This window comes from Vespa crabro, chromosome 4 (assembly GCF_910589235.1).
Source record: "Vespa crabro chromosome 4, iyVesCrab1.2, whole genome shotgun sequence".
NCBI classification, from domain to species: Eukaryota; Metazoa; Arthropoda; class Insecta; order Hymenoptera; family Vespidae; genus Vespa; species Vespa crabro.
In genome coordinates this window covers 7540637-7567483 of record NC_060958.1, presented here as the reverse complement: position 1 = coordinate 7567483, position 26847 = coordinate 7540637, and the positions used below count along the sequence as shown (strand labels likewise).

General features: G+C 28.5%; 6 protein-coding genes across 15 annotated transcripts; 3 read left to right on the top strand and 3 right to left on the bottom strand.

Moving 5' to 3' along the window:
• Positions 1-566: 566 nt before the first annotated feature.
• Positions 567-17002, top strand: LOC124423687. The gene is made up of 25 exons (XM_046961729.1): positions 567-1211; positions 1701-1847; positions 1946-2106; positions 2741-2814; positions 2921-3030; positions 3106-3320; positions 3412-3520; positions 3611-3705; positions 3797-3860; positions 3935-4010; positions 4114-4338; positions 4523-4628; positions 4702-4930; positions 5019-5154; positions 6720-6752; positions 8313-8404; positions 8897-9001; positions 13920-13972; positions 14046-14163; positions 14696-14967; positions 15060-15174; positions 15239-15501; positions 15579-15908; positions 16038-16416; positions 16490-17002. Exons 3-25 carry the CDS (start codon positions 1964-1966, stop codon positions 16754-16756), a joined length of 3609 nt encoding a protein of 1202 aa, XP_046817685.1. The 5' UTR covers positions 567-1211; positions 1701-1847; positions 1946-1963; the 3' UTR covers positions 16757-17002.
• LOC124423856 (GPI transamidase component PIG-S) lies at positions 6540-10052 on the bottom strand. Its single transcript, XM_046962136.1, has 8 exons — positions 8769-10052; positions 8301-8498; positions 8006-8224; positions 7726-7914; positions 7497-7635; positions 7266-7413; positions 6852-7198; positions 6540-6781 (listed from the first exon to the last, which is right to left on the bottom strand). Exons 1-8 carry the CDS (start codon positions 9013-9015, stop codon positions 6613-6615), a joined length of 1656 nt encoding a protein of 551 aa, XP_046818092.1. The 5' UTR covers positions 9016-10052; the 3' UTR covers positions 6540-6612.
• A 730-nt stretch (positions 17003-17732) lies between the features above and the next one.
• Positions 17733-22024, top strand: LOC124423859 (protein Dr1). Of its 8 annotated transcripts, none has more exons than XM_046962148.1 (3): positions 17734-17895; positions 20485-20618; positions 21396-22024. In XM_046962148.1, exon 3 carries the CDS (start codon positions 21404-21406, stop codon positions 21905-21907), a length of 504 nt encoding a protein of 167 aa, XP_046818104.1. In that variant the 5' UTR covers positions 17734-17895; positions 20485-20618; positions 21396-21403; the 3' UTR covers positions 21908-22024. The 8 variants fall into 8 exon arrangements, with proteins under 8 accessions (XP_046818098.1, XP_046818104.1, XP_046818105.1 ...); XM_046962144.1 differs by having other exon boundaries at positions 17736-17895; positions 20485-20591; XM_046962146.1 differs by having other exon boundaries at positions 17736-17912; positions 20485-20591.
• Positions 18194-21326, bottom strand: LOC124423989 (vascular endothelial growth factor receptor 2-like). Its single transcript, XM_046962428.1, has 9 exons — positions 20800-21326; positions 20506-20725; positions 20255-20418; positions 19926-20172; positions 19731-19837; positions 19557-19653; positions 19051-19465; positions 18681-18943; positions 18194-18619 (listed from the first exon to the last, which is right to left on the bottom strand). Exons 1-9 carry the CDS (start codon positions 21030-21032, stop codon positions 18194-18196), a joined length of 2172 nt encoding a protein of 723 aa, XP_046818384.1. The 5' UTR covers positions 21033-21326.
• Positions 22025-22032: 8 nt separating the features above from the next.
• Positions 22033-24912, bottom strand: LOC124423858 (protein SMG9). 2 transcript variants are annotated; one of them, XM_046962140.1, is made up of 10 exons: positions 24758-24912; positions 24093-24446; positions 23825-24021; positions 23707-23756; positions 23423-23612; positions 23049-23345; positions 22771-22915; positions 22571-22691; positions 22387-22498; positions 22033-22276 (listed from the first exon to the last, which is right to left on the bottom strand). In XM_046962140.1, the coding sequence occupies exons 3-10, from the start codon at positions 23968-23970 to the stop codon at positions 22198-22200; spliced, it is 1140 nt and encodes a 379-aa protein (XP_046818096.1). In that variant the 5' UTR covers positions 23971-24021; positions 24093-24446; positions 24758-24912; the 3' UTR covers positions 22033-22197. The 2 variants fall into 2 exon arrangements, with proteins under 2 accessions (XP_046818096.1, XP_046818097.1); XM_046962141.1 differs by lacking the exon at positions 23049-23345.
• An 821-nt stretch (positions 24913-25733) lies between these two features.
• Positions 25734-26820, top strand: LOC124423863 (protein MIX23). 2 transcript variants are annotated; one of them, XM_046962154.1, is made up of 2 exons: positions 25734-25820; positions 26246-26820. In XM_046962154.1, the coding sequence occupies exons 1-2, from the start codon at positions 25776-25778 to the stop codon at positions 26630-26632; spliced, it is 432 nt and encodes a 143-aa protein (XP_046818110.1). In that variant the 5' UTR covers positions 25734-25775; the 3' UTR covers positions 26633-26820. The 2 variants fall into 2 exon arrangements, with proteins under 2 accessions (XP_046818110.1, XP_046818111.1); XM_046962155.1 differs by lacking the exon at positions 25734-25820 and adding an exon at positions 25860-26139.
• Positions 26821-26847: the final 27 nt, after the last annotated feature.

Here is a 26847-nt window from a genome sequence, read left to right as displayed (position 1 = left end):
GTACAAGTTTAAAGAACGATTGTGTTAGACGGTAATCTCGAAAGCAACATTTCTGTGTAAGACACATATACACACACACACACACACACACACATACACACAGAGAGAGAGAGAGAGAGAGAGAGAGAGAAAGAGAGAGTATAGGCACGACCGATATAGTTCACGTTAATGGCTATAAGACTATTTGTAATATATTCTTATAGAAGTTGTGTTTACCTCTATATATATTCATTTTCACTCCATTTACATTTTGCAATTTCATAGAAATTTTTTACTTTTTGAAATGCCCGCCATTTTAAAACCGGAAATCTATATCAAATCAAAATTACTTGTGAATCCTTGTTCGCAAGTAATTTAATTCTTTTTCTTCTTCTTCTTTTTTTTTTTTTTTTATCTTTTCTTCTTGTACAAATTTCAAGTGAATTTATTCAGTCGTTCGGAACGATAGAGAGAATACACACATACACACATATATACGCACGTACGCAAGCGCGCGCGCGCCAAACACACACACACACACACACACACATAACACAGATAGAGAGAGCAACACGCATACATTTTAGATTTTGATATGAAACGTAAAGATCGAACAAGTTTTTTGGATATCTCAAGTAGTCTCGGAGATAATCATTTGTTAGACATTTCGTTTTATCGAGAACGTAAGGAACTTGTTACGGTCGTGCCTAAAAAAAGGAAGAAAAAAGGAAAGGGATAAAAGAAGCGGGAGCAAAACATGTCAAGCAGCACGATGCGCTTTACGGTAGCGCCAGCTTCTGGTTCACTCGTTACTAACTCTTTGGCTCCTGTTTGACTCAGAAAAGAGAAGTGTGTTGTTGGGATAAACGCGTCGCGTGAACGTGGATATTTTATATAGTTAGAAATGTTGTCAGTCGATTTAACGAAGCTTTCTTGATAATATCGCACGTTTGACGTCCAGCTCCCGCTGATATCCGGCGACACGGTCTTTCATTTTAAATATAACGGTGTATAAATAAGTATGAGCAATAGCAGAGAATACGCGGAGCTCCCGACCGTATGAATTTTTTTTGATACGCACGTTTGGACTATCGATCATCGCTGATATTTTCCCATTTCATCGAGGATCCAAGATCAAGGGTGCATCAAATGCGTTCAATATTTATGACTTTTTCTTTGACGTTTACCGTATATGTTCTTTGTGCGTGGGTATGCAGTACCGAAACACCAAGGTTAGTGCGCTGCTAGACCGTCGCTCTTCTATCAAACGATCAGGAGTGCTGAGTTACGATTTATCGTGATCGTTGCTCTCTCTCTCTCTCTCTCTTTTTTTCTTTCTTTCTTGCTCGATCTCCTTTCTCTCTCTCTCTCTCTTTCTTTCTCTCTCTTTCTCTCTCTCTCTCTCTCTCTCTCTCTCTCTCTCTCTCTCTCTCTGTCTCTCTTTGTCCAAAAGCGTCTTCTCCTACGCACCTTTTCAAATAATATTTCCAGCTGTAAACGCGTTAATTACTATTCTTACTTAAGAATTTTACGCGAATCTAAATTTTTCCTTTTTTTTTCTTTTTCTTTTTTTTTTTCTTTATTAATAAACCAGTTTTGCCTATCACCATTAATTTAATTTTGTTTATTGATTTCAATAATATTCTTTCATTCTTTTTATATATTGTCATGCATTGTGATAAGAGAAAAAGAATATTGTGTTTCATTATTTTATTATACAGGAACACTTGAATCCAAAATCTGTAAAGAATTTGGAATATACCTTTGTTTTCGGAAGAACGTATTTGGAATAAACGAGTTCTCTTAAACGATGAATACTTGTTTTGTACTGGCTAAGGGCTGCTTAGTTTGCCGCTTGACCCAGTTTAGTAAGTAACATTTAAAATATATATGCATTATCTATGATAATGACTTTATGTTTTATGTAAAATAGAATATGTCTATCATGTGTATATGTATATTTCAGATAAAAAAAATATACACAATGCTGTTCTTCCCGAACTGGTTACAGCCGCAGGACATGCTGCACGATGTTGAGAATCGTTATGGGATCAGTACAGATTCCTGTATAATGTTTGAGGAGTTCTGCATATTTGCCACAGAACTGGCACTTCTGTGCGAACGAGGGTACTGCTAAAATTTAAAATATATTTATTGTTCTGTGATATGCATATATATATATATATATATATATATATATATATATATATAAATATTCAATAATGTCAAATAATTTTTACAATGAAAAAGAAAGAATAAATAATTAATCGTTTATATATACAGTAATAGTTTTTGCTCTATAAAGTCAATAATCTGTTAAAAATAAATCTTTGTTGCAGGCAGAAAATATTGAACATTTGGTTAAGATAGCTATGAAGATATTTTAATGATGATGAAACACAGTGTGCTGTTTTTCATTGCAAGAGGATTTGATATTTGGAAGTATGTGCAATTTTTAGATAAATTCTGGTAATAAGTAACAATGAAAAGTATCCTATTACCACACTCCAACACCACTTTTCCTATATTTATAAACTTTACTTTGATATATGTATATATATGTATATATATATATATATATATATATATATATATATATATATATATATATATATATATATATATATTCATGTTCAATAATCATAAAACAAAAATATCAAATCCTGCTGCAAAATGTGTAATATTGTTTGAGTGTGATAATATTGGATCACTGTATAATGCTTAAAGAAAAATTACTAATTATATTTATATTTAATTATAGAACAGTCGTTCCTATGAGCACCTCTCATTTGTTACACTGTGATGGAAAGGATACTAATTACAAAATTGGTTCAAGTTAGTAAAACTTATAATTTTTTTTCTTTCTTCCACAAAAAAAAAAGGAAGGAAAGGAAAGAAAACAAAAAAAAAAAATACAAGCTCAAGTTATTAATTTTTCCAGAGAGAATGGCATATGAGGTATTTTTGGGTGGCTCTTGTAATCCAACCACCTGGAGGTCAGAGATAGCAATACCGACACTTCAAAGACTTGGAATTACTTATTATAATCCTGTAAGTTTTATTTCTATTAGGATTTAGAATTATGTGTAAAACTGTTAAGATGTTAATAGATGAAATATATTGTAGCAAGTATCACAATGGGGTCCAGAGCTTATAGCTCAAGAATATGAAGCAAAACAGACAGCACGCGTTTTGCTTTTTGTAATCGATAATCAAACTCGTAATAGCGCCGGAATTATAGAGGCAGCTCAATTGGCAGCAACTAGGAGTGAATCTCTGATTCTTGTAATTTACCCATATCGACAAGATCAGACTATACTCGGAGAAAGTGTTTCATCACAGTACGTAATATAAATTAATTCTAAGGCGCAACAACAACAAAATATAAACGTTATTAATTTAATATAAATATAAATATTTATATATTATTAGGGAATACTATGATTTAATGAATGGATTACTTGTACTTCAATACTTTATGGAAAGACACAGGATACCTATATTTGAAAGTGTATCGGTCGCTCTAAATTGTACATCTAAGGTAAAAAAGAAAAAAAAGAAAAAAAAAAATGAAAAAAGATAAAATATATGATGATAATATGTGAATATTAATATATGTGAATTTTTTTAGATTTTGCGCGAACAAATAAACGTACAGGACTTACATGCTGATGATGGAGCAAGAACTATGAGAATCTCTCTAAGTCAAAATGGGTCCGATATAATGTAAATATATATTGCAATTATGAGCTTTTACTTGATAAAATATCAATATGACAACAATATTTTTAACAATGTATTCAATTTTTTTTTACAGAATGTTAAGAGAGATTTTTAAATCTTTGGACATTAATGATAGTGGTACAATAAATTTAAAAGAAGTTAGTACACATCTCCATATATTAACAAATCTAGGAATAAATGAATGGTACCTTATTATTTATAATATTTTCAGGCTTGGGTAGCCTTACAGACAAACACAAAATGTAATGTGTCAGTTTCAGATCTGTTCAATGCTGTAAATAAGTCAGGTAATATATATATATATATAAATTTTATTCATAAACACTATTCATGGTATATTTAGGAGTATTATATATTTTGATTTGCAAAAATATTTTTAATATTTTATAGAAACGTACAGAAGCGTGATCGATGGATTTCCAGGGAAAGGTGATCCAGCAGAATCGCGGATAAACTTCGAACAGTTTTACTCTTTAGCCAGCGAAGCTTCATGGCGGATGAAGAATAATGGAGTTTCTTGTGAAAGTGAGATACCTTCAGTTTGGAGTATATTATGTAGGAAGGCCTCAAAATTTCTGCGCAGAGCTATTGTACACCCTTTTAATCGTTTCCTAGGTATATTCATGATTTTCTCTGCAACTTCCCATAGTCTGACTCGTATTTCACACATCTACCTTCAATTCTTATCACGATCTCGCCGTAGAAGTAGCTTCTTATCTCGATCGTTTAATATATGTAGTTCATTATTAAGAAAGAAAGTACATATATTTATAAATGTACGTGTACACAAACTTTTTAGATTGGACTAACTCCTTAATACCAGAGTCTGAGAAGAGAGACCTGTATGTTGGAGTGGTCAGTAAAGATCTGTTTTGGTTAGAATCTTCTGCAGCTCCATTGATTGAGTGAGCATTAACAATCTCATGAATATTTTTGTTAGAGTATTCGCGGCTTCCTTATAATTAACACATTTTTAAGGTCTATGGGTTTGACTCTATATCGACCAAGCCTGAATGAGTACAACGTAAGGGTATTGCCACACGAATTACAAAGGATGAAAAATTCGCGGTTAATCCTATTAATTGTACCGCAGCACTCTCGTGGCATTGCTATAATGGCATTAGCAGCTCACTTGATTGGAATACGTGCTAAGCTTGTCCTGTGTGTTCAAATTCTCCCCGAGGGTTGTATTATTTCTGGTGAAAAGGTGAGATCATTATTATTTAGAGTTATCGAAATATTTCTTTTACTGCATTAAAAATTTTTAAATATATTATATTCTGATAAAAATTTAGTTAACCGAACAAGCCACGAAAGACTATAATCGGGGAAGGATGTACCTGTCGGACTATGCAAAGCGCGAAGGTGTACCTGTTTTTCAGAATATCGCTGATGCACTGCAACATGCGATACAGCTAGTTCAAAGTCCCTGTTGACTTAACTCCTCTTCTTTTTTCTATTTTTTCGTACGAATAAGATCATAGATTCGACGATTAATTTATTTTTATTCTACGATGTCCAACTACCATTTGAGATTTACGGGACAATGGGTGGAGGCAATACAAATTGTTTATCATTCTTGTTTCTACAAATATTAACTAAAACTTATATTATTATTACTGACATTTCAAGATAAGATATTGTTAATATCTCATTATATAGCGCGATTGTTTTTCGTATAAAGATATGATTTTTTTTTCTTACACTTTTACTATTGACTAATATAGAATAATATACTGTGCGCACTACTATAGGATCATGAGATTTTTACAATTAAAAAATATTTTTTGTTTCATACAGCAAAGCAAAAGAAATGGAAGAAATGTTTATGTTGCTGTGTTTAAGAAGTTCAAAATTAATATTTATTATATATTTTATTTTTTGATAGAAAATATATTTTTTAATTACAATTTTATATTTTATTTCAAATACATTCACTGTTGTATTTCTTTTCTTTTCTTTTTTTTTCTTTTTTTTTTATTTTTATTTTGTAGAAACATTAGTGAAAGTAAAAGAGTGCAGCTAATAATTTTATTTTATACGTTTTTTGCTTCATGAAATGACTTTCTTTTTTTTTTTGTATAAATGGCGATGCAAATAATCTCCTATGGTAGATGGACACATTTTTTATAGTAATTTAACTTGCAAGTTTTTGTAATCTTGTGGTAACTGGTTGAGGATTGATTTGATATACGTGTACATAGACTATTAGTTATTTCTAACGATCTAATGATAATTAATCTCAAATTTGATGAAAAGATTGTATGGGAGGATGGTATGTTTGCTCGAGTTGAGTGTAAATCTCCATCGTGTACGTGAATAAATATATATGTACACATGGTAGCATATCTTCTTATATTATGACATACGAAAAGTTTCATTTGTCATAATTAGCAAAATGAAAATTATAGGCAACTAGAATTTTTATGTATGAAAGAAAAAAAAAGAGTGTAATTACTTATTTGTAACTTTCAAATTGTTTGAGGCTCAGAGACCTTATTCACAAATAGACATTGCAAATGGCTCAATACAGAAGAGTCATTTATTATACTACTCTTTCAGAAGTATTTTCATAATATCACGCATTCTTTTTTTTCTTTTTTTCTCTTTATTAAAGAAAATTATTTTTACGCTTTCCTGACATTTTTCTTTGAAATGTGTAAAGACCGAAAGTGTAAAGCTTTTATAACGAATAGAAATTTATAATGAACAGTAAAACAATCTCTGAACACACACATATATATATATATATGCATATGTGACCAAAATAAAAAAAAAATTATTTCTATTACTGTTTTGGAAAAAAAAAAGAGAAACCCCTTCAACTTTTACTTTATTTCAAATAAAAATTGCTCGTAGATCTCAATATATTAAATTAAATAATTTATATCACTGTACTTTCTCATCTTTTACTTTCGTCGAATCTTTGTTCGTTTTATTTTGAGTAGTTACCTTTTTCGCATCGGTTTTTCCACCTCTGTAATATTGTAATATAGTTTTAAGAGACAACAAGACAGGAATCATTGCCGGTAAAAATAAAGGTGTATATACAGCATATCTGAAATAAGATATTAAAATTTAAATAAAAATTGGTTGTAAAAGAGAGTTAAAAAAAAAGAATAGCTTACTTTTGGTCTTCTGGAAAATAAAGAAGTGCTAACAAAGTTGGATCGGAAAAAGCTTCTTCGGCAGTAATAAATGCATCTTTACTAAGAATAAAACCATTCATAAGATCACCATGTCTAAGGAGTTCAGCAGAACGTTCCACCAAATCTAACGCAACTTTTATTCTATTTCCTACAACATCTGTAATAACGATACGGTTGATCTCTGTGAGAAGTTGAGCTAATGATTGCAATGTTAACTTAGCAGAAGTTAACTGTTCCATGGCACGAACTCGCAGCAAAGCATCTACTTCCCAATCACGTGATTTCAATCCAACCAGTGGTACTACGGTTACACTGCTTATAGGCTTCTGAAATTATAAATGAAATATTTTTATTGGTCAATTGACAAATTGTTTGAATTTTCAAATGAATTACCATTTCTGGAATGCCTAAAAGCAATCTTAGTTGTGCAAGAAACGTCCCGATGATAGTGGCTTCGTCGGGAATAATGGTAGTAGCTTTACCACGTGCTGCAGCTTCGCATGCTTCAAATGAAGGATTAGTGAGCACAACACCACCCCATCTAATATATATATATATAATTTATATTAATATATACAGAGAAGAGAAAGAAAACAATATATCGCTTTTGTAAAACTTATATACCTTGGAGATAAAAATGCTTCAACGCCACTATCAATCGTTGATTTGTGACCATTACGCGTATAAATGTATAAAGGAGCATTATCACATGGAACTATGTATGCTACAAAATTTATGCACGGATGAAGACTCACTTGAGATGCTAGAATTAGAAAATTGATGTTTTTCTTTTTATAAAGAAATACAGAGAATTACTCGGATATTTCTTTTAATGATTCATCGAAAGTTTTACCTAATTTTTTTTCTAATGGTGTTACAATATGTGGTAAAACATCTTCCACCAGACCATAATGTCTACCCTGCGAGCTACTGTCGGGAACACGTATTGGATTAACGCCTAGTGGTAATAAATATAACCACTGTGACTTCACCGAAAAATTGCTTACCATCGACAATTGATCGAGGAATGGCTCTATGTACTCTAAATAAAATAGACATTTATTTATGAACACATGCTATATATAATAATCGTCTATGTGAATGATTATATAATATACAATAATAATATATACCCTCGGTCATTGTCCGAAGATCCCAATTGACTTTTAGTGTTTCAGGATCGGGATTCACTATAGTTATTAAAACATCATAAGCTGAACTAGCAGGAAATCTCCGTCTATTTTCTTCGTCAAGACTGTAATCTGTAGGATTTGTAAGCGCATTTTTAGTAAGATTTAACGATTTCTCACGAAGGATCCATTCGGATAGCACTTGTACCAATTTTTCATTGCCTGAAAAGATTTTGATCATTGTAACATTGTGTACTCATTGTGAAATACAAAATTATTGTTAAAAATAAGATATTACTTGTCTCGATAGAGAAGTATATAGTCCTTTTAGAGCCAACGAGTACGGCATCATTTAGATTTGGAGATTCTAAGAGCAAAAGATTGCCTACATCCAAATCGAAGGTAGAAGCGATTTTTTCCGACTCGTGATGGGCGAAAGCTAATGCCAAAAGATTGCTAGATACCACTTGATATACAACTTCCAAATCGTAAATCTCTGAAATGGTGGAGTAACATGATCGAAAGGACAATGAAGAAACTAATCAAACAATGTATTATGTATGTTATCCATAAATTTCTCTTTAAATTCTATACACGAAATTCAACACTTGTGTCATACATTAAAAGAGGTCAATGTAAAGAATATACCTATAAAGAGATCAAAAGATCATTCTACTCACGTATTTTAATAGGAAGTTAGTTTCGACCAACAAGGACCCTAATAATAAATAAATTCTAAAAATATCTAAATATGTTATACAAATACCACTGGCTTCAAATGTTCTTCTTATTTCTTCAGTTAATGTAATTGCTCTTTCATCGGTGAGAGCAGCAACAATAATCTTCGTTTTGATTTTAATTTCCAAATTTGATAATTCATCGATTCCAAAATAGGGAAGTGCCACCCGTGGTACAGTTGTCATGTACCACCATAATGGAACACCAATTCCTAAGAGTATTACCGCGAAGGATATGCTGGCATATACTCTATATTTTTCTGTAAGAAAAATCATAACATATAATTAAAACATTATATTCGAATCGTTACATCGATCATTACAATATCGATCGAACATCAAAATAATAAATGAGACATGGAACGATATACATATGTATAATTTTTATGCATACAACTTTTCCATTTTTATTGCGTAAAACTTATCGCAACAAGAAATTGGATTTTATATAGCCAAGATTTTGTGAGATAATACGACATGATCGCGTTTTTATCAATAAACGATATTACAATTGTTTTATTTTATTTGTTTAACATCGTCCACCATGACCTTGGCAAGAAACAACAAGTGTTTCTTATTCGCCACGACAACCTTCGAAGTGAATTGAACTAGGTCCAAATCGGTTGCAAGTATTCTGGCACGATACGAAGTATGACGTTAGTTAAGTGTATTAGTCGAACTTGTACAGTAGCAGTGTCACTTCTTCCTGATTCAATTTTTAATTAATATAAAAAGATGCTCCGAATAATTTCTTTTTTATATTTTAAAAGCGACAATGTTACTGTGCACTTTAAAAATAAATAGAAACGTATAAATAAATCATTTGCATGTTATAGCTTTTTTATATTTACTCTTTATACAGGATAGTGATATCATCCTAAAACGTGTTCATCGATTAAAAGAAAATTATCTTTAAATTTATATTTATACGGCTACGAAGAATGGATTATTTCATCTCTATTAAAAATATAATTGATTGATCGTTCAAGGAAAAAGGTATGCTAGTATCTATCTATTTTAACTAAACGAGTGATTAGTTCCTAATATTAACAGATAACATCTCGATGAGTTGCATTAATAAAATCTGAAATCTCTTTATTTCACATTGGATGATCATTAAATAAACGTACAATAAAGCACGTCTTTAGCAAAATTTTAAATTAAAACGGAGTTTCATCATTCATACAAAGATACACCTACGACATTTGAATGTCTCCCTCTTTATCTATCATATGTTATCCCTTTATATTTATCCTACAGTAAAGTGTCATTGTGTGATAATAATGTTTGTATGCGAAGAGATAAGAATACATGTAATAAACGTATGAATTATAATTCACACTTCTTATTGACTAATTATTTAAAGAAAAAAATAATTTTGTGTTCGCAAATATATAATTAATAATTAGATTAAATTTGAAGCTTCATTCGTTTTGATCTTAATTTGAAAAATGAAATAGTGAATTTGGAAATTAAATATGATTTATTTTACATTCAATCTTTTATGTGTGCTATACCTTGTTTATATGTATATTACGTAAGAGCATACGATTTCCATCGTTAATCAGACAATGTAGAATGATAATTTAATATAATCCCACATGAATATAGACCTGTCTTTCTTTCATGATTACACGTTATACCGTATATTTTAAAAAGTAACAGATTCATATGGATGAAAGATTTGATAGGAATATTCATCTTTGTTATTGTCAGGAGATTGAAAGTCAAATGTCTGAACAGACAACTCAAATTATGTGCATACACGAAAGTGTATAGATATGTAAAGTTATTCCAAGAAGAAAAAAAAAAAAAAAAGAAAAAAGAAAAAAAAAAGAAAGAAAAAAAATTCATCCAAGTGATCTATCCTCCTATCTTTATACTTTGTTACAATATGCGGTATAATTTATTTATTTATTTCTTTTTTTTCAATATTATAAATATATAGATGTACGTAGAAAAAAAGAGAGAGAGAAAGAGAGAGAGAAAGAAAAATAATATATTGAATGAGATTGATAATATAAAAATACTATAGTCGATCCTACATCGTATTTTACGAATGACCTGCTACCTCAATGACGCGTTATTTTCTTGCATGGCACGTGAAATGAATAATGGAAAGAATAACTTGAATCGATCGAACGAGGACTTCCGATGTATAATTCGAACACGTAACGATAATGAATGCGATCGCAAAGTTCACGCGCGTTCATATATTACTGAGTTCATTAACACATCGAAGACGCGAATAATTTTATTCATTAAAAATAGCCTAACGTCAAGATCTCGTCAAGGTATCGTTTGTTTTATAAACTTTGTCATCAACAATTGTTTTTAAATAATTTTTCATTAAGAATGAAATAATAACTTCTTTCCTTGAACATTCATTATCATTATTTTATTAGCATATTATTTTGTCGGGATTTAAATGTGAAGAAATCTAGTTTTTTTTTTTTTTTATATCTTTTTTTAACTGTTCGATAGATTTTAACTTCAAGGTCAATAATGAATTAGTATTTGCTTAGTTGGTCTAAAAGATAAATTGATCAATGACAATGTTATTAACGATCAATAATACTTCGAACAATTAGTGAATGACAATGAAACTCTTGTGTGTGATATCAATTTCCTTTTCTATAATTTTTAAATTTTGAACATTACTTTAAATCAAATGATAACAAATTAGTATTGATACGATTACATTATATACGTTCATTTCAAAATTATTACGAAAAGAAGAAGAGATTTAGAAGAAATATTTATTTCAACGAATTTGACGAAAGTTTTCCAACTAAATGAAGCAAAATATCTTTAAAATGGTGAATAAGTGATTTTGTTCACGTAGCAGAGATATATAAGTAGTATTTGAAACGATTAATAAGATTGAACATAAATGTTAAATGTTTTACGGTTTTAGTCGAGTCTTTTTCAAATTGAAAGAAGTTAATGACGGTAAAAACTAAAATGATAAGAAATTACAATTATTTTTAATCACGAGTTTTTTTTTTCAAAAATTTTTTTTTTCAAATTTTTTTTTTTCAAATTTCTGTAAAAATGAAAAAAATTAATATATATCGTATATTAAAAAAAAAAAAAAAAAAAATCCAAACGTACGAAGGAAGATTATCCTCTTTTCTTTTTCTTCTTTTTTTTCCTGGAAGGAAAAAATTAATGTATTGGAACATTATAAAAAAAAATTTTCTTTCGAACTTTCTTTCGTCAGATAACAAAAATAAAGAAAAAAATATTCCCCATAAAACTTTCAACGTAATATAATATGAGTCAACCGGTCTCATTTCATTGTTCAGCGAAAATAGAGGGTTTTCCCACTATGTTCTGGAATGATATATTACCCTCCCCCTCTCTGTAGCCGGTATTTCTTTTTTTTCGTCCTTTACCTTGAAAAGGATGACTATGCTTATCGATAAAAATCCTTAGGCCGAAAGAAACTTAAGATCAACAGCTGTCTGTCAATGGTTTTATTGTCTCTTTGGTAAAGAAAGAGTAAAAGAGAAAAAGAAAAAGAGAGAGTGAAAGAGAAAGAGAAAGAAAAAGAGAAAGAGAGAGAGAGAGAGAGAGAGAGAAGGAGAAAGATAAAGCGGGAGAAAAGAGGAGAAGAGAAAAAGAAAACAGGAGAACGAGTTAAGAGAGAGGAAGAGGGGTGATACTTGAATTGCTCGTTTAACTCTGGTGCCTTTGCTTCACGTTGACCAGTATGCTTCCAACGAATGGAAAGTTAACGTTCTATCGTCTCAATCGTCTTTTTTTCATTCATAGTAAATGTTTACTTAAAGTGTTTGCTCTTTCTATCGTAAGAAAGAAATCAATCGTTCATAATTAATATTGAGATATAGTAAAAATTCTTATTACCGGTTTTGATATATATCGATGCTCACTGTTATAATCATTTTCATGTAAGTTTCATCCAACGTAGCTTCCTTCATCGAGATGCATTCCTTATTATAACTGTGTGCTGATATTATTTTTTCCCTTTTCTGCATGAAGTATCGAAGATCCAAAGGATTTTCCTTCGAATTCTAATATCAGTGAGTGTGTTAAATATTAATCATACGGTGCAAATCTTTTTTCTTTTTATCGTTATATCCTAAAAATGGTTTTTTTGCCACCCTCCTGCCCCCCCCCTCATAAGATATTCCTTCTCTTCTCTATTTTTTTGTCTTTATATGAGAAAAATTTATAGCGCAATTAATGTTATTTTCAATCTTATTAGAATCATTATTATAACAATGAAAGACGGACGATCCATCTTATCGAATAAAAATAATAGCATTTTATCTTAGAACTTATTTCTTGTCCCAAATGATCTTTGTTAAGCTTCTCTTGGTAATATTTCTTAACTAAAGAAAAACAAAACACTAAAACAAGAGTTCTAATCTATTTTTGGTTCACCAACATAAAACGTTTAATTCGTTTTGCAGGATACATGTAGAATATACGTGCATGTAATACCGCAGAAGATGAGAATTTAACCCTTTGCACTTTCAAGAATGCTCAACAACAATACATCGTATTCTCTGTTTATATCTATTATATTGCACTTGTCTATCACATTATATTGCGTTTATACGTGTCTTTTACTATGTAACTAAAAACGTGTAAATCGTTTTCAACCTATAAAAGATTAATAATTTTATCTTTCGACTCTGTCTGTCTTACGAAACATATTTTTTTCTCATCGTCAAAAAATTTTTCTTTTTTTTTTTTTATGTATTTCTAATCTTAAATTTAACTTCCTAATGATTTCATAGATGTTAATTATATAAATGTTCTTTTATAATTATCGTGCGTCCAAATCTTTTTTTCTATTTTCTATTAAGAAATTGTCCTTACAAAAAAGTAATCAAAATCGCTTTATTCGATCTCTTTTATTTAATGACCGATAAAAATGTAAGACGCAAAAACCTATTAATGTCATATTACGTTATTGTTTATAATTCCTGTAATCATTCATTATCGCATACTTAATAGTTTTAGTTCAATTGCATAATTTTGACATTGATCATCACTTTCGTTGTATTTTTTTCCATACACGATGATACGTATACAATGTTATTATTTTGTGAAATGAAAAAATTTATCATCCATTTATCAATGATTGTTATTTCATATTAATGAGTTTCAAATTATTGTTAAATATTGTTATTTTATTTTAGTAAAACATTATGAATACGATTGCAATGGAACCAGAAGTTACCGTCACGACGGCTAGAGAGTAAGTAATAATTAATGTAAACGATGAATAATGTATTTAAATATTTGCATTATTAACATTATAAATATTTTAGGAAAGAGCCACATTTGGGTAATCTTCTTATACGATTTGTAGCAATATATTGGAAATCATTTATAATTGTACTATGGCCATTGATTCTATTGCCATTAGTATTTATAAAAACTGAAGAGGTTCGTAATATTGTTTGTACAATTTAACTAAATAAAAAAAAAAAAAAAAAAAAAATAAATAAATAAATAAATAAAAAATTTATGTAAAATAAAAAATATATGTAAAGCGCGAAGAAAATATAACTAAATGACTAATAACGTTTTACTATACATATCGTTTACCATAGTCATTATAAAATTAACCAAACGTACGTGTAGCCTTAATTAAAATAGATTAAGTTAGATAATAGATAAGTAAATTGTTATCTTATAAAGGTAAGATACGAAATAGACATATCATCGTCAAATATTATGTAATTAAATAATTGCACATGTAATCGGCTACAAATATTTTATAAAAATCATGAATAATTTTATCGATAATTAGAATAACTCGGTTTGCGTGGTGAATTATGATTGAGATCGAGAAAGACAATTTTACGAGAATTTGTAAAAATAATTTTTATAGGAAAATGTAAAAATTCTATAATGATTCACGGTTTATAATATCATAAGTATCAAATGTAATAATAATTAATTTTAACTATTATAGGTATTGGCCATGCGATGTTTATACGTAGTCGCTTTGATGGCTATGTTTTGGGTAACAGAGGCTCTACCATTACCCATCACAGGTCTCATACCCGTGGTATTTTATCCTCTAATGGGTATTATGAGCACTAATGAAACTTGCCTTTGTTATATGAATGATACTACAATGATGTTTCTTGGTAGCTTGGTTATCGCCGTTGTTATTGAAAACTCTGGTCTACATATGCGCATTGCTCTCTTGATCATAAAAATAATTGGTTGCAGTCATAGAAGGTGACACTATGTCTTTCATTAGACATCGTCAGTATCGTCTACAGTTACATTTACAGTTATGAGGATATTATCAATGATAATACATTTTTCAGATTGACTTTGGGCCTCTTTTTCGTGACGATGTTCATTTCTATGTGGGTTTCTAATACCGCTGCTACAACGATGATGATACCGATTATGGAGACGGTACTCTTAGAACTTGAAGCAGTAAGTAACGTTCATTGACTTTTTAGATTATTTGAATTTAATTGAAACATCTGATATATTACAGCAAGGACTTGGTAATATGTTCATTCAAGAGAATGAAACTGAAATGGCGATTTCACCTATGTATGTAAAACATTATTTATATATTTCTTCTTCATATATATTTAATAATCTATCTTTATATATTGAATTTTATTATAGTTCAAAAAGACCGACACATAGTACAATGGTTTATTATTTGGTGGCAGCTTATGGTTCAAGTCTTGGTGGTATTGGTACGATAGTAGGAAGCGGAACAAATTTAACTTTGAAAGGATTTTTCGAAACGTAAGTATTTTAAACTTTAATAATTGTAATTTTCTTAATTATATCTTTGGACTCCATTTATATTTCATCTTTCTCAGACGTTTTCCGAATAGTCCAAGTATAAGTTTTGCCTCTTGGATGCTTTATTCTGTACCACCAATGTTACTGATGGGACTTCTGTCCTGGCTATGGCTACAAGTGATGTACATGGGTCTATTCAGGCCAAAAAGCAAAGATGCTAGAGCGATTGATATTGGTTCCCAAGGAGAACGTGTTGCTACAGAAGTGATACAAAAAAGATACAAGGAACTCGGACCGATTTCGTGGCATGAATCTGTAGTTGGAGTTATGTTTGTAACTGTAGTACTACTTTGGTTCTTTAGAAGTCCTGGATTCATGAAAGGCTGGCCATCTTACATCACGAATTTGTAAGTATAATTTCTTATTGCTATTGTATCAGTCCTTTACAAATAGCATAAATAACGTTTAAAGTATTTAATATAACGATGGACTGATTTTCTGACATCTTACGAAATTACTCTAGCTTTATTTTGCAGGCCCGTCAAGGATTCAACGGCGGCTACGTGTCTGACGATCTTATTTTTCATACTTCCAGCAAAACTTGATTTTCTACATGCCTTTGATAAGGATCCGAATAAACGTCCTAAAAAACCGTCGCCTGGTATGATAACATGGCAGACGATACATCAAAAAATGCACTGGAGTTTGATACTGGTGCTTGGTGGAGGTTTTGCTATATCAGCTGGTAGTAAATTATCTAGATTATCAGAAATCCTTGGAAATTTATTAATAGGATTGAATTCTATACATCCAATAGCAATATTGGCTATTGTTTGTATATTTGCAGAAACTGCAACTGAGCTCACTGCAAATGTTGCTGTTGCAAATATCATATTACCAGTATTAGCAGAAATGGTAAGTAAGATTGTAATAAATTTAATAAAGTTAAAAAATCATTATCATTAATTATTTTCCTATATTGTTTTAGTGTGTGGCGCTACAAATACATCCTTTGTATCTTATGCTTCCAGCAACTATATGTTGTTCATTCTCATTTCATTTACCAGTAGGTACACCACCCAATGCCATTGCCAGTGCAGCAGGACATATAAGAACAAAAGATTTTATAATTGCTGGGATAGGTCCAACTATTATAACACTCATTATAACTATAGGAGGATTTTGTACTTGGGGTACATATGTATTTAATTTACATGAATTTCCAACATGGGCTTCGCAGAATAAAACAATGTAGATTTGCTTTTTATTTAGTATTATTCATATTAAACTTTTTTTAAGGACTAAATTAAATTATATATGAAAATTTTTATATAATATAATTATCTAGAAAAAAAAGAAGAAAAAGAAGAAATAAAATAATATTATATTATGGTTACTCTATAAAAAAGAACATCGTGAAATGGTATTACAGAAGCTTAACTTAATAAGCCGACTAGAATCTTCATATTATCATATCAAAATAAAAAATAAGATAAATATAGATACGATTTATTTTTTATAAAAATATTAAAATGTTTAACTGTCTGTATTAAAAATAACAAATATATTTGTTTGTTATATCAATATTTAATAAGCACTTATAATTGTGTATATATAATATATATAAAATATATATATATTTTTTTAAAACATTTATACGATAGCTAGGATAAAAATGTAATCAAACAATAATAAATAAACATTGATAAGCGACTTAATCCATTATAATATTTAATTTAACAATGTAGAATTGTTAAATTAACAATAATATATATCTCTTACCATCTTTACTGGAATCGTAGTCGACAGTTGCGATTGGTTCTTCCATTTTCAATCTGTTGCTAATTACAAATTTATAAAGTTCTTCATTTTATTTTTTTTTTTCACTGACACAATTTAAAACGTTTAAAATATTATACAAATACACTGACGCGATGAATAAATTTGAAACATTAGTAAAGCACATTAGAATATAATAAACCTAACCTTTACTATGTAAAATTCTTAAATTGTGAATTTATGAGACCATAAAAAAATGTTTAAATTGATATGACATTGCAAAATAATCCAATTAATAATATTATACAAACAATAATATTATACAAAAATCAAAACTTATTACTTCAATTTACTGTCATTTACTATCTTACCACAAATTTCATCGCGCATAATATACATCACGTCTATATACATGTTCTATATTACGTACCACGTGAAGTAAGCACATTAAATCGTTGGCGATGAAGGAAGCTTAATATCAGTAACTACCGACATATATCGATAGTAGCAAATAAAGTGATACATATTGTATTTCGACCGTGCTAAAATATAAAGTATAAACCATTACAGTGTTAAACAAACGGCAGAAGCAAATTTGGAGACTTGAAACAGATTGTAAGCTTGCAAAAATTGTATGGAAAAAAAACATTCATCAGATAAGTAAATTGCCCGCCTTAACCATTGATCAATCAGTATTCAGTAATATCTATATATAAAATCTAATAAATATATATATATATATATATATATATATATATGTGTGTGTGTATATATATGATTTTTATTGATCGATAAAAATATGACAGTTAGTTTTATTTAAATATCTATTGTTTAATATCAAAACATAGATACAATTTTCATTTATGTTTCCATTACTGATAGTTGCAATTTTCGTTTTGCTCTATTACATATTTTAAGGATAGGACAGTAATGTGTAACAAGGATTATTTTTTCCGCTTTGTAAAGGTAAAAATCCTATTAAAGCTTGTAAATCCAATACAAGTTGTGCAAAAGTAGGTCTATTCTCTGGTTGAAATGCCCAACAATATTGCATTATTTTATAAATATCGTAAGGAACATTCTTTGGCTGACTTAAGCACTGTTTTTCAATGATTATATGTTCTAATAATTTGTCATCTGGTACATGTGAATATGGAAATGCTCCAAAAGTACCAATTTCCCATAATACTACAGCAAATGACCATACATCGCTCTTAGAAGAAAATATACGATCTTGTAAAGTTTCTGGAGACATCCAGCGTACTGGAAGTTGACGTACTTTGTTTGACTTATCGTTTATAGTATAGATTCCATTTCGAGAAAGTCCAAAATCAGATATCTGAAATTACAAAAATTTCAAAATTTTATTAGTTCTATCAACAGATTCTATAAATTATTACCTTTAAAGATAGATCTGAAGTAAGTAAAATATTCCTTGCAGCAAGATCTCTGTGAATAATACTTTTAGATTCCAAATGTTCCATTCCTTTTGCAATGTCAAGAGCAAATTGTATGAATTGATTTCTTTCAACTTCAGCCTGCGCATTTATTGCATTTTCTTCTTTTTTAGAAGACTCTAAATTAATATATCTTAAACTAGGCAATTTCAATTTGTCATTTTTTGAATGTGTTGAAGATATACTATTTATTGTTGTATATAATGCTGAAGTAAAAATTAAACAAATTGATTAACAATATACTTTATAAATGTGAAATATACAAAAAAAAAAAAAAAAAAAAAAAAAAATACAGAAATAAAATGTTATATACTTTCTGAAGAACCAAATCTAAATCCATATCTATTAAAAATATTTTTTATGTATCCACATTCAGCTTTTTTATCTCTTATTGAATGCAAATATCCCAATAAATTACCACCTTCCAGATATTCTAAAATTATACATATAGATTTATTTGGCACAATGGAATAACCCATAAGATTAACTAAATGTGGATGTTGCCCTGCTTTTATCATTATTTCAATCTCCTCCATAAATTCTCGGTATATATCTAATTTATTTAATTCATTTGATAACCTTGACATCTTAACTGCTACTGGTGTTGCATTGTTATTTATGTATCCAAGATAAACTTTACTAAATTGGCCTTCACCCAATTCAGAAGTCAGTTTTAAAGAATTATATGGGATTTCAAATTCATTTGTTTCATGTTTACATGGTATAACCTTTACAAAATATTGTTTATACTATTAATTATCTAGAATTATACATACATACACACAAATACATATATATATATATATATTATTTTCATACCTCGGTATTGCATTGAGTATATAGAATATTATGTTTTCGAAGAATAGAATTCGTCCAATTTGATTTACACTTAGAAATAGAATCTATTGCCTGTATTCTAAAATTAAACAAAAATATATCTTCATATATATTACATATTAATTTATATTTCTCTGTATGAACAATTCATATTACCGTGATGTATGTCCTTTTCTCCAAATAAATTTTCGTTTTTTCTTTTTAAAAAAAATAAAACTAAGTAAACTGAATATTATGGAGATAATGGTAACAGACACTAATACCTACAAAATTATATCAAACAATTAATCAGTAAATATATTAAATAATTAATCATTTAATAATATTTTGACATTTTATATAAATACGTACAATAAAATAGCTTTGCAATGATGAATTCTGATCCATCAAATTGATGATAAATGTTCCATCATTACCTAAACAACCATGATCATCTGTTGCAGTTACAAATACTTTGTAATTATCATATAATTCATTACACTGATAACCATTATGTAGATTCCATAAAAAAATATTAGTTTTTGCTTTGGTAATACCTATTTGTGAAATATTATATACAGGAAATCCTGCTTTTGATATTAAAAGAGGTACTCCTATACTGAAATATAAATAATACATTAAAAATAATATATCAATTAAAAAAGATATTTTATTTTTTAAGTAAATGTATTGTATTATACCAAATTCTGTAGGAATCTACATAACTATCATTAGTTTCTATGCTCCATGTAATTAAGACATGACATGTCTTAACAGTCACATTTACACGAGGAATTGGTAATACAGATTTTTTATTTGTACAAGTGCATTTATTATCTATACATTCTGGAACTCTATAAATTATCTGAAAAATAAATAGTATCAATTCACAAATATCATAATATTTAGAAAATCTATATTCTGTTTATAGATTAATTACAAGCCTACTTACCTCTTGTGCCGTTCCCGTTGGCTTTGTTCTTGGATTAGCATAAACTTCTATCTTGTATGAGCAGCTTGGATGAATATACATCTCTGGTACATCAATTGATAACTTATTTTCTGGTAGTAAAACATTAAGTTGACTGTTATTTTGTGTTCTATAATACAGTGTTCCTTCTGGACAAATTGCAAGATTTGATTTTTCACTTGATATACCTGTTACTATGACACTGTTATAATATAAAACTTATAAATAGTTGTACTATAAAATTAACTATAATTGGTACCAATGTCACATGTCTACCTGTATGAGGAAGGTTGCTTATTCCCATTTGGTGATAACCAAGATATATTTAATTTTAAGGATTTATATATGTCATTATCATTTAAATAGTTGTCATCTTTTAAAGTATATACTGTGATGTTTTTCACATTGCCAACAAATTTATCAGTATTTGATGCCCATAATATTTTAATATTAAAAATAAGAAAAATCACAATAAATTGTAAAAAGAATGATGAAGTTTGAGATAGCATTTGTTGTCAATAAAACAAATAGTGAAATAATAGATATCAGATCAGTATACTGTTCTGTTTTCTTACTAACTAGTATGATTTATGTACTTCAAAATTTGATCTAAGTGTCTGAGAAAATCTTATCTGATAAATTGTACGTTAAGGGGACAAAGATTTCTTTAACAAAATCTTTGATAAGATTAAGATCCATTTAATTTTATTTTATATCAATTTTATCAAATATTTTATTATATTCATAAAAATTCTCTCTCAAATATATTTTAATGTAATTAAATAATAAAGTAAATATTATGATATTGTGAATGATATAAATAATTTATATTAATAATATATTATATTAATAATAATTATATAATGTTATAGGTTTTCAAATGGCCTCGGCTGCGATGACCCCGGCTGAAGATGACGAGTTAACACTTCCTCGTGCATCCATTAATAAGATGATCAAGGAAATACTACCACATGTACGCGTTGCTAATGAGTCACGGGAATTAATCTTAAATTGTTGTACAGAGTTCATCCATTTGTTGTCTTCTGAAGCTAATGAAATATGTAATCAACAACAAAAAAAGACAATAAATGCAGAGCATATTTTGCAAGCACTTGAAAAACTTGGTTTCGGCGATTACAGTGCAGAAGCAGAAGCTGTTTTAAGAGATTGTAAAGCAGTAGCAGCTAAGAGAAGACGTCAGAGCACTAGGTTAGAAAATTTAGGAATTCCAGAAGAGGAATTATTGAGACAACAACAAGAACTCTTTGCAAAAGCAAGAGAAGAACAAGCTGTTGCTGAACAACAACAATGGCAACAATTACAAGCAGTTGCACAAATGACATCAATGCAACAAACTGATAGCGAACAAGAAGATTATTCATAAGATACAATACAGAAATTATTCAATTGATTATATGTGAAGTTTTCCCACAATTTATTATATTAAGAAATATAAAAAGGAAAATAGGAGATCTTATTTTTAATAAAAATAATAAATGTATAATGGCATTTTTCAAGTACCTTCAATTCTGTGATTTATTTTCAATATGGATTGAAATATATAATTTATATAAGTAGTACAAATTATACTATTAATAGTGCAAAATAAAAATGTATTCTTACTATTATATTACTTTTATCATAAATCTTCTGTTATGAATATATCATTACATTTTATGGCATTAATCTTCCATATTCTGATGACAAATGACTTTTCTTTATTGCCTCCATGACTTTTGAAACATAGTGATACCTACATACAAATATTAATGTATTACATATTCTATGTTTTACTAAATCAATATATTATGGAAACTTATTTAGATTTTTCATATAATTTGTCTTTTCTATAAATTTATTTACCAATTTTTTTCTGTTAATGTAGATGGTGTCATCGGATGCCTTGATACTCCATGTATTTTCATTCTTAATTGTTCAATCAGTCTTTTCTCATTTTCTTGCACATTGTATTCATCTACGATTATGATATATGATATAATAGATACAAAATAAATATTCATATCAAACTACTTAATTAATAACTTACCTTCTGTTGTAATTAATGGTATTAAAAATAAATTCAAACCACTTTCAACTGAGCCACGACTCATGTCTAAGCCACTGTGAGTTTGTAATCTGGAACTGGCAAATACTTTGTTATAAAATTCCTGAAAAGAAAGTAATAAAATGATAGGATATTTCATAAAATACTCCAATAATGTATTATATTAAACTAATAAAAAATACCTTCATTCTGCCAACAGTACTTGGCATAAAATCTTGTGCTTCTACTTTATTGTGTAAAAATAATATATGTGGATAATATTCAACATAATCTTGATCCATAGTAGTTGTAGATGATGGTTTCAGCATTTCTGCTGTTTGAAGAAATCTATCATAAAACAAAAATTTCCTAATACTTACGAAAGCCAATGACTAAATAATTTTCATTGTAAAATATACTTTACACAAATGCATAATAATATTTACAATAATAATTACAAAACGCGTACTATCATAAATACCTGACTAAATTTGGATCAACAAACCAATCTTGTACAAATATAATTACATGACACACTGAAAATAAAAATGCTGCGAATTGTAATGATTGCAATTCCAAATTGGTTTCTGTATTAACAAAATCAGTTGTAGCCTTTTTTTGTTCAAATGATGAAGCATAGTCAATCACAGAAGTTGACAAAATAGGTTGTGTATCTAAGTATATCACTCTATTCTTAGTTACAAAAAAATCTATTCCATTAGTACAATTTGTACCACTCTCATGATGGGACATATCTTGAACATTAAAAATGTCAGCTCTAAGCTCATCATTAAAATTTTAATTATATTTATAGTTGTATAAAAGAAAACTATATCCATTTAGAATAAAACTAACTTATAATTTGATGTAAGAAGAGACATTATTGTAGACTTCCCAACACCTTGTGGACCTAAACATCCCACTACTAAAAAATCTTGTTGGTCACATAAAAACTCTAATGCACTTTCGCTAAGCTGCATATTTTCATCCATAAATTTAGCACAATTTGTCATTTCAATACATGTAGAAATTACTGTACGTGTCACTAAAAAAAATTTTTTTCGAATTACTACTTGATTGTATCTATATTAAATAAATGATATTTTAATATATTAAATTATAATAAATAAAGAACCTACTATCTGGTGGTTTCAATGGCATTGTTGTTGAAGTTGAATCTGCTTCTTTTCTAAAATATTAATATATATGTAATTACTATGGTAAAAAATTCAAAATTCAGAAATGCATAATTCTTACTTGTTGCCATTACGCTGACTTGGTGAAACTGCTCTGCTTTCACCTTCTCTGGTTTTTAATATAAATGTTGGACGTTCTACAACCTTTATTAGAGCTCTTCCTTCTCCCTCTTTACCTTCTGAATCCTTCGGCAATACTGGCATCATTTTTAATTAAATTTTTTCCTACTTTTTACGCAATAACATAAACAATAACACCTGAAATTTATTGGAATATATATATGCGATTATAATGGACAATATTTAATAAAAAATTTATAAATAAATACTTTGTATTAAATTATAATTCTCCTATTAAAATGTAATTTTCATATAATTTAGAAGCAATAATAAATAATCGACAAAACCCAAAGAATACATTTGTTATTTACTACATTTCGCTTGTAATGTAAGTGACTTCAGCGACAGGTACGGACAAAATATGAACTACAAGTGCAATAAGTATAATCGTACTATGTCGATGTACAAACTTGATAGATATATCTTTTATGAGGATTATCTAACAATCAAGTTTGTGCGTAAGAAAAACTTGTATACACAGTACATAGTACATTTAACAAAAGTAAAAAAACCGTATGCGAGATTATATGTTTCTGAAGGTAGATTAATTGAAATATATTGTTCTGAAACAGAAAAATAAAAATAAAATATTTAGTATCATTGTTATAATAAGAAATTGTTGAAAATATTTGAAATGTTTAATATAAAAATTTTAAATTAACGTTTATCGTGCGTTACGAGCTTTGTAATGTTTAAACGAATGTACTATTGTTTAAATATTAGTTTATTGTATTTCATGAATATTATATATTGTTAAAATAATTATAAAATTAAAAAAGTATTAATATTTAAATCTCAAATGTTTGCTTATTAATTCGTTATGTCTGAAATCTGACGGTATCGGACGATGGAAGTCTATCCGTCCACGACTCACCTTCTGTTAGTTAAGAAGTTTAAAGCTCTCGAAACGGAAAGGCATCTCGATATGCAGATTTTAGAGTAAAGTCATCGTTAGCTCGTGGATCTCCATATGCAACAACCTCCACGCGGTGAGATCTGGGTCGATATTACTTGCTATCTATCAAAATTTGACATGATACGAGTACTATCGGGCGAATGGGATATATGTCTCAATATGTTTTCAAAATTTTTTTTTATCTAATTTTGATCAATAAATTAAAGGTCTAACATTTTACATTGTTAATAATACTTCCATAAATGAATAAATTGGATACAATAGAATTCTATGGACAAATATCAAATATATAAATTTACGACTAAAATCAAGACTTTGTCGATTATTTGATCAAAAATAATTAGTATGTATATGTATATAATAATACTTATATATTATATATTATTTATATAAAAATCGAAACATCATTTCATTTTCTATGACGTAAAATTTTCAGTATTAAATTTTTTCCGTGATTTTTCTTATAAAATTAGTTCTCTTTATATTGTATCATTATCATTATTATATTAATGATGTATAATATAATATAATAATGAAAATAATGACAAAATATAGTAGAAAAAGAAATACATTTATACTTATATTATATAAAATAATATTTGATATATAAATATTCACTAATTTTCGTAGCAATTATATTTATTATCTTTTATACATTTATATCGTAAAATAAATGCATACATGTGCTGTATCGTACTTATTATAGATTACTGCGAAAGCACGCCATCATTAAAAAAAAGATATAATTATGTGAGAATGAAAAGTGTGAATTCATAATCTACTAGCATGCTTAAAGTCACGCACGTTTCTATCGAAAGTTGCTTAATAGCCTTTAACTTTCATGCTTTTCATATAGAGCGCACTGTATCCATTTTGTATATGTGTATGTTATGTATGTATATATATATATATATATATATATATATATATATATATATCATACATACCAATTGTACTGGGAGTTCGCCCGATAAAGATGGCTGCTACTAGCGTGGAATGTGTCGATTTTTTAGAATTTCAGGTATATTTGATAATAAACTATAACATAATAGCAAAAGATATCCTCCTTTAGATATTATTATTTTAATTTTACGTTTATCTGATACAACTTGAGTCATGCGATCGAATAATTTTTGAACCATACTTAGTACGATTTTCACCGGCTGATAGTGTAATTATATATCATTAATGAAAAAGTTAGATTATAAATTTATTCAAATTTATAAATAAAGATGGATAACAAAAGATCATTACTAACATTTATCGAAATTTACGGCGATGTAAATAATTAGCTTTCGATAAGTTTAAAAAAAAAAAAATATCCTTTTTTGGTTAGTTAGGTTAGTTTAATAATTTTCAACTCTATTTTTATAATAACGATATATTAATCGACGTATGGACTGCGATATATTTGAAACATATTTTTTTCTAATTTTTGTATTCCAGGATACGTTACGGAAAATGAGACAATTTGATGACAAAATCATATACATGTTAAATACAACACTTCCTACAGAATCATTTAAAAGCGATGTAAATCCAACATCAAAGTGTAAAGAATTATACGAAGAAGTTCAGAGTAGTCATATTCAGCGACAAAGTGCGATCAATAAATGTTTAAACATTGCTAAAGAAAGAGTGAAATACTTAAAAAATCAAAAGGAAAGTCAAGGGAATGATCCAATATTTATAAAAACTTTAAGAAAAGAACAGAATAATTTACGCTTACTACAATCAGAAGTTGGTGTGGAAGAAGTTTTGAGAAATCGTACAATGCAAGTTTATCATGATAAGTGTCGCAGTTATTATAAGCCACCCACTATAAGTCCATAGAATTTACATGATGAATTCTTCCACATGATGTATAATTTGAAAAAGAGTAATGTATGTATGTAATAATTATTACAATAAAAAAAATAGGTAATTTGTGGATAATGAATTACATAAAATCAATATGGAAGGATTCTTTCTGCTGTTGCAGTGTACAAATTATCTTGCTGGTAATAAAATAGTTAAATGTTCTTTGATATCAATAACTGAAACATGAT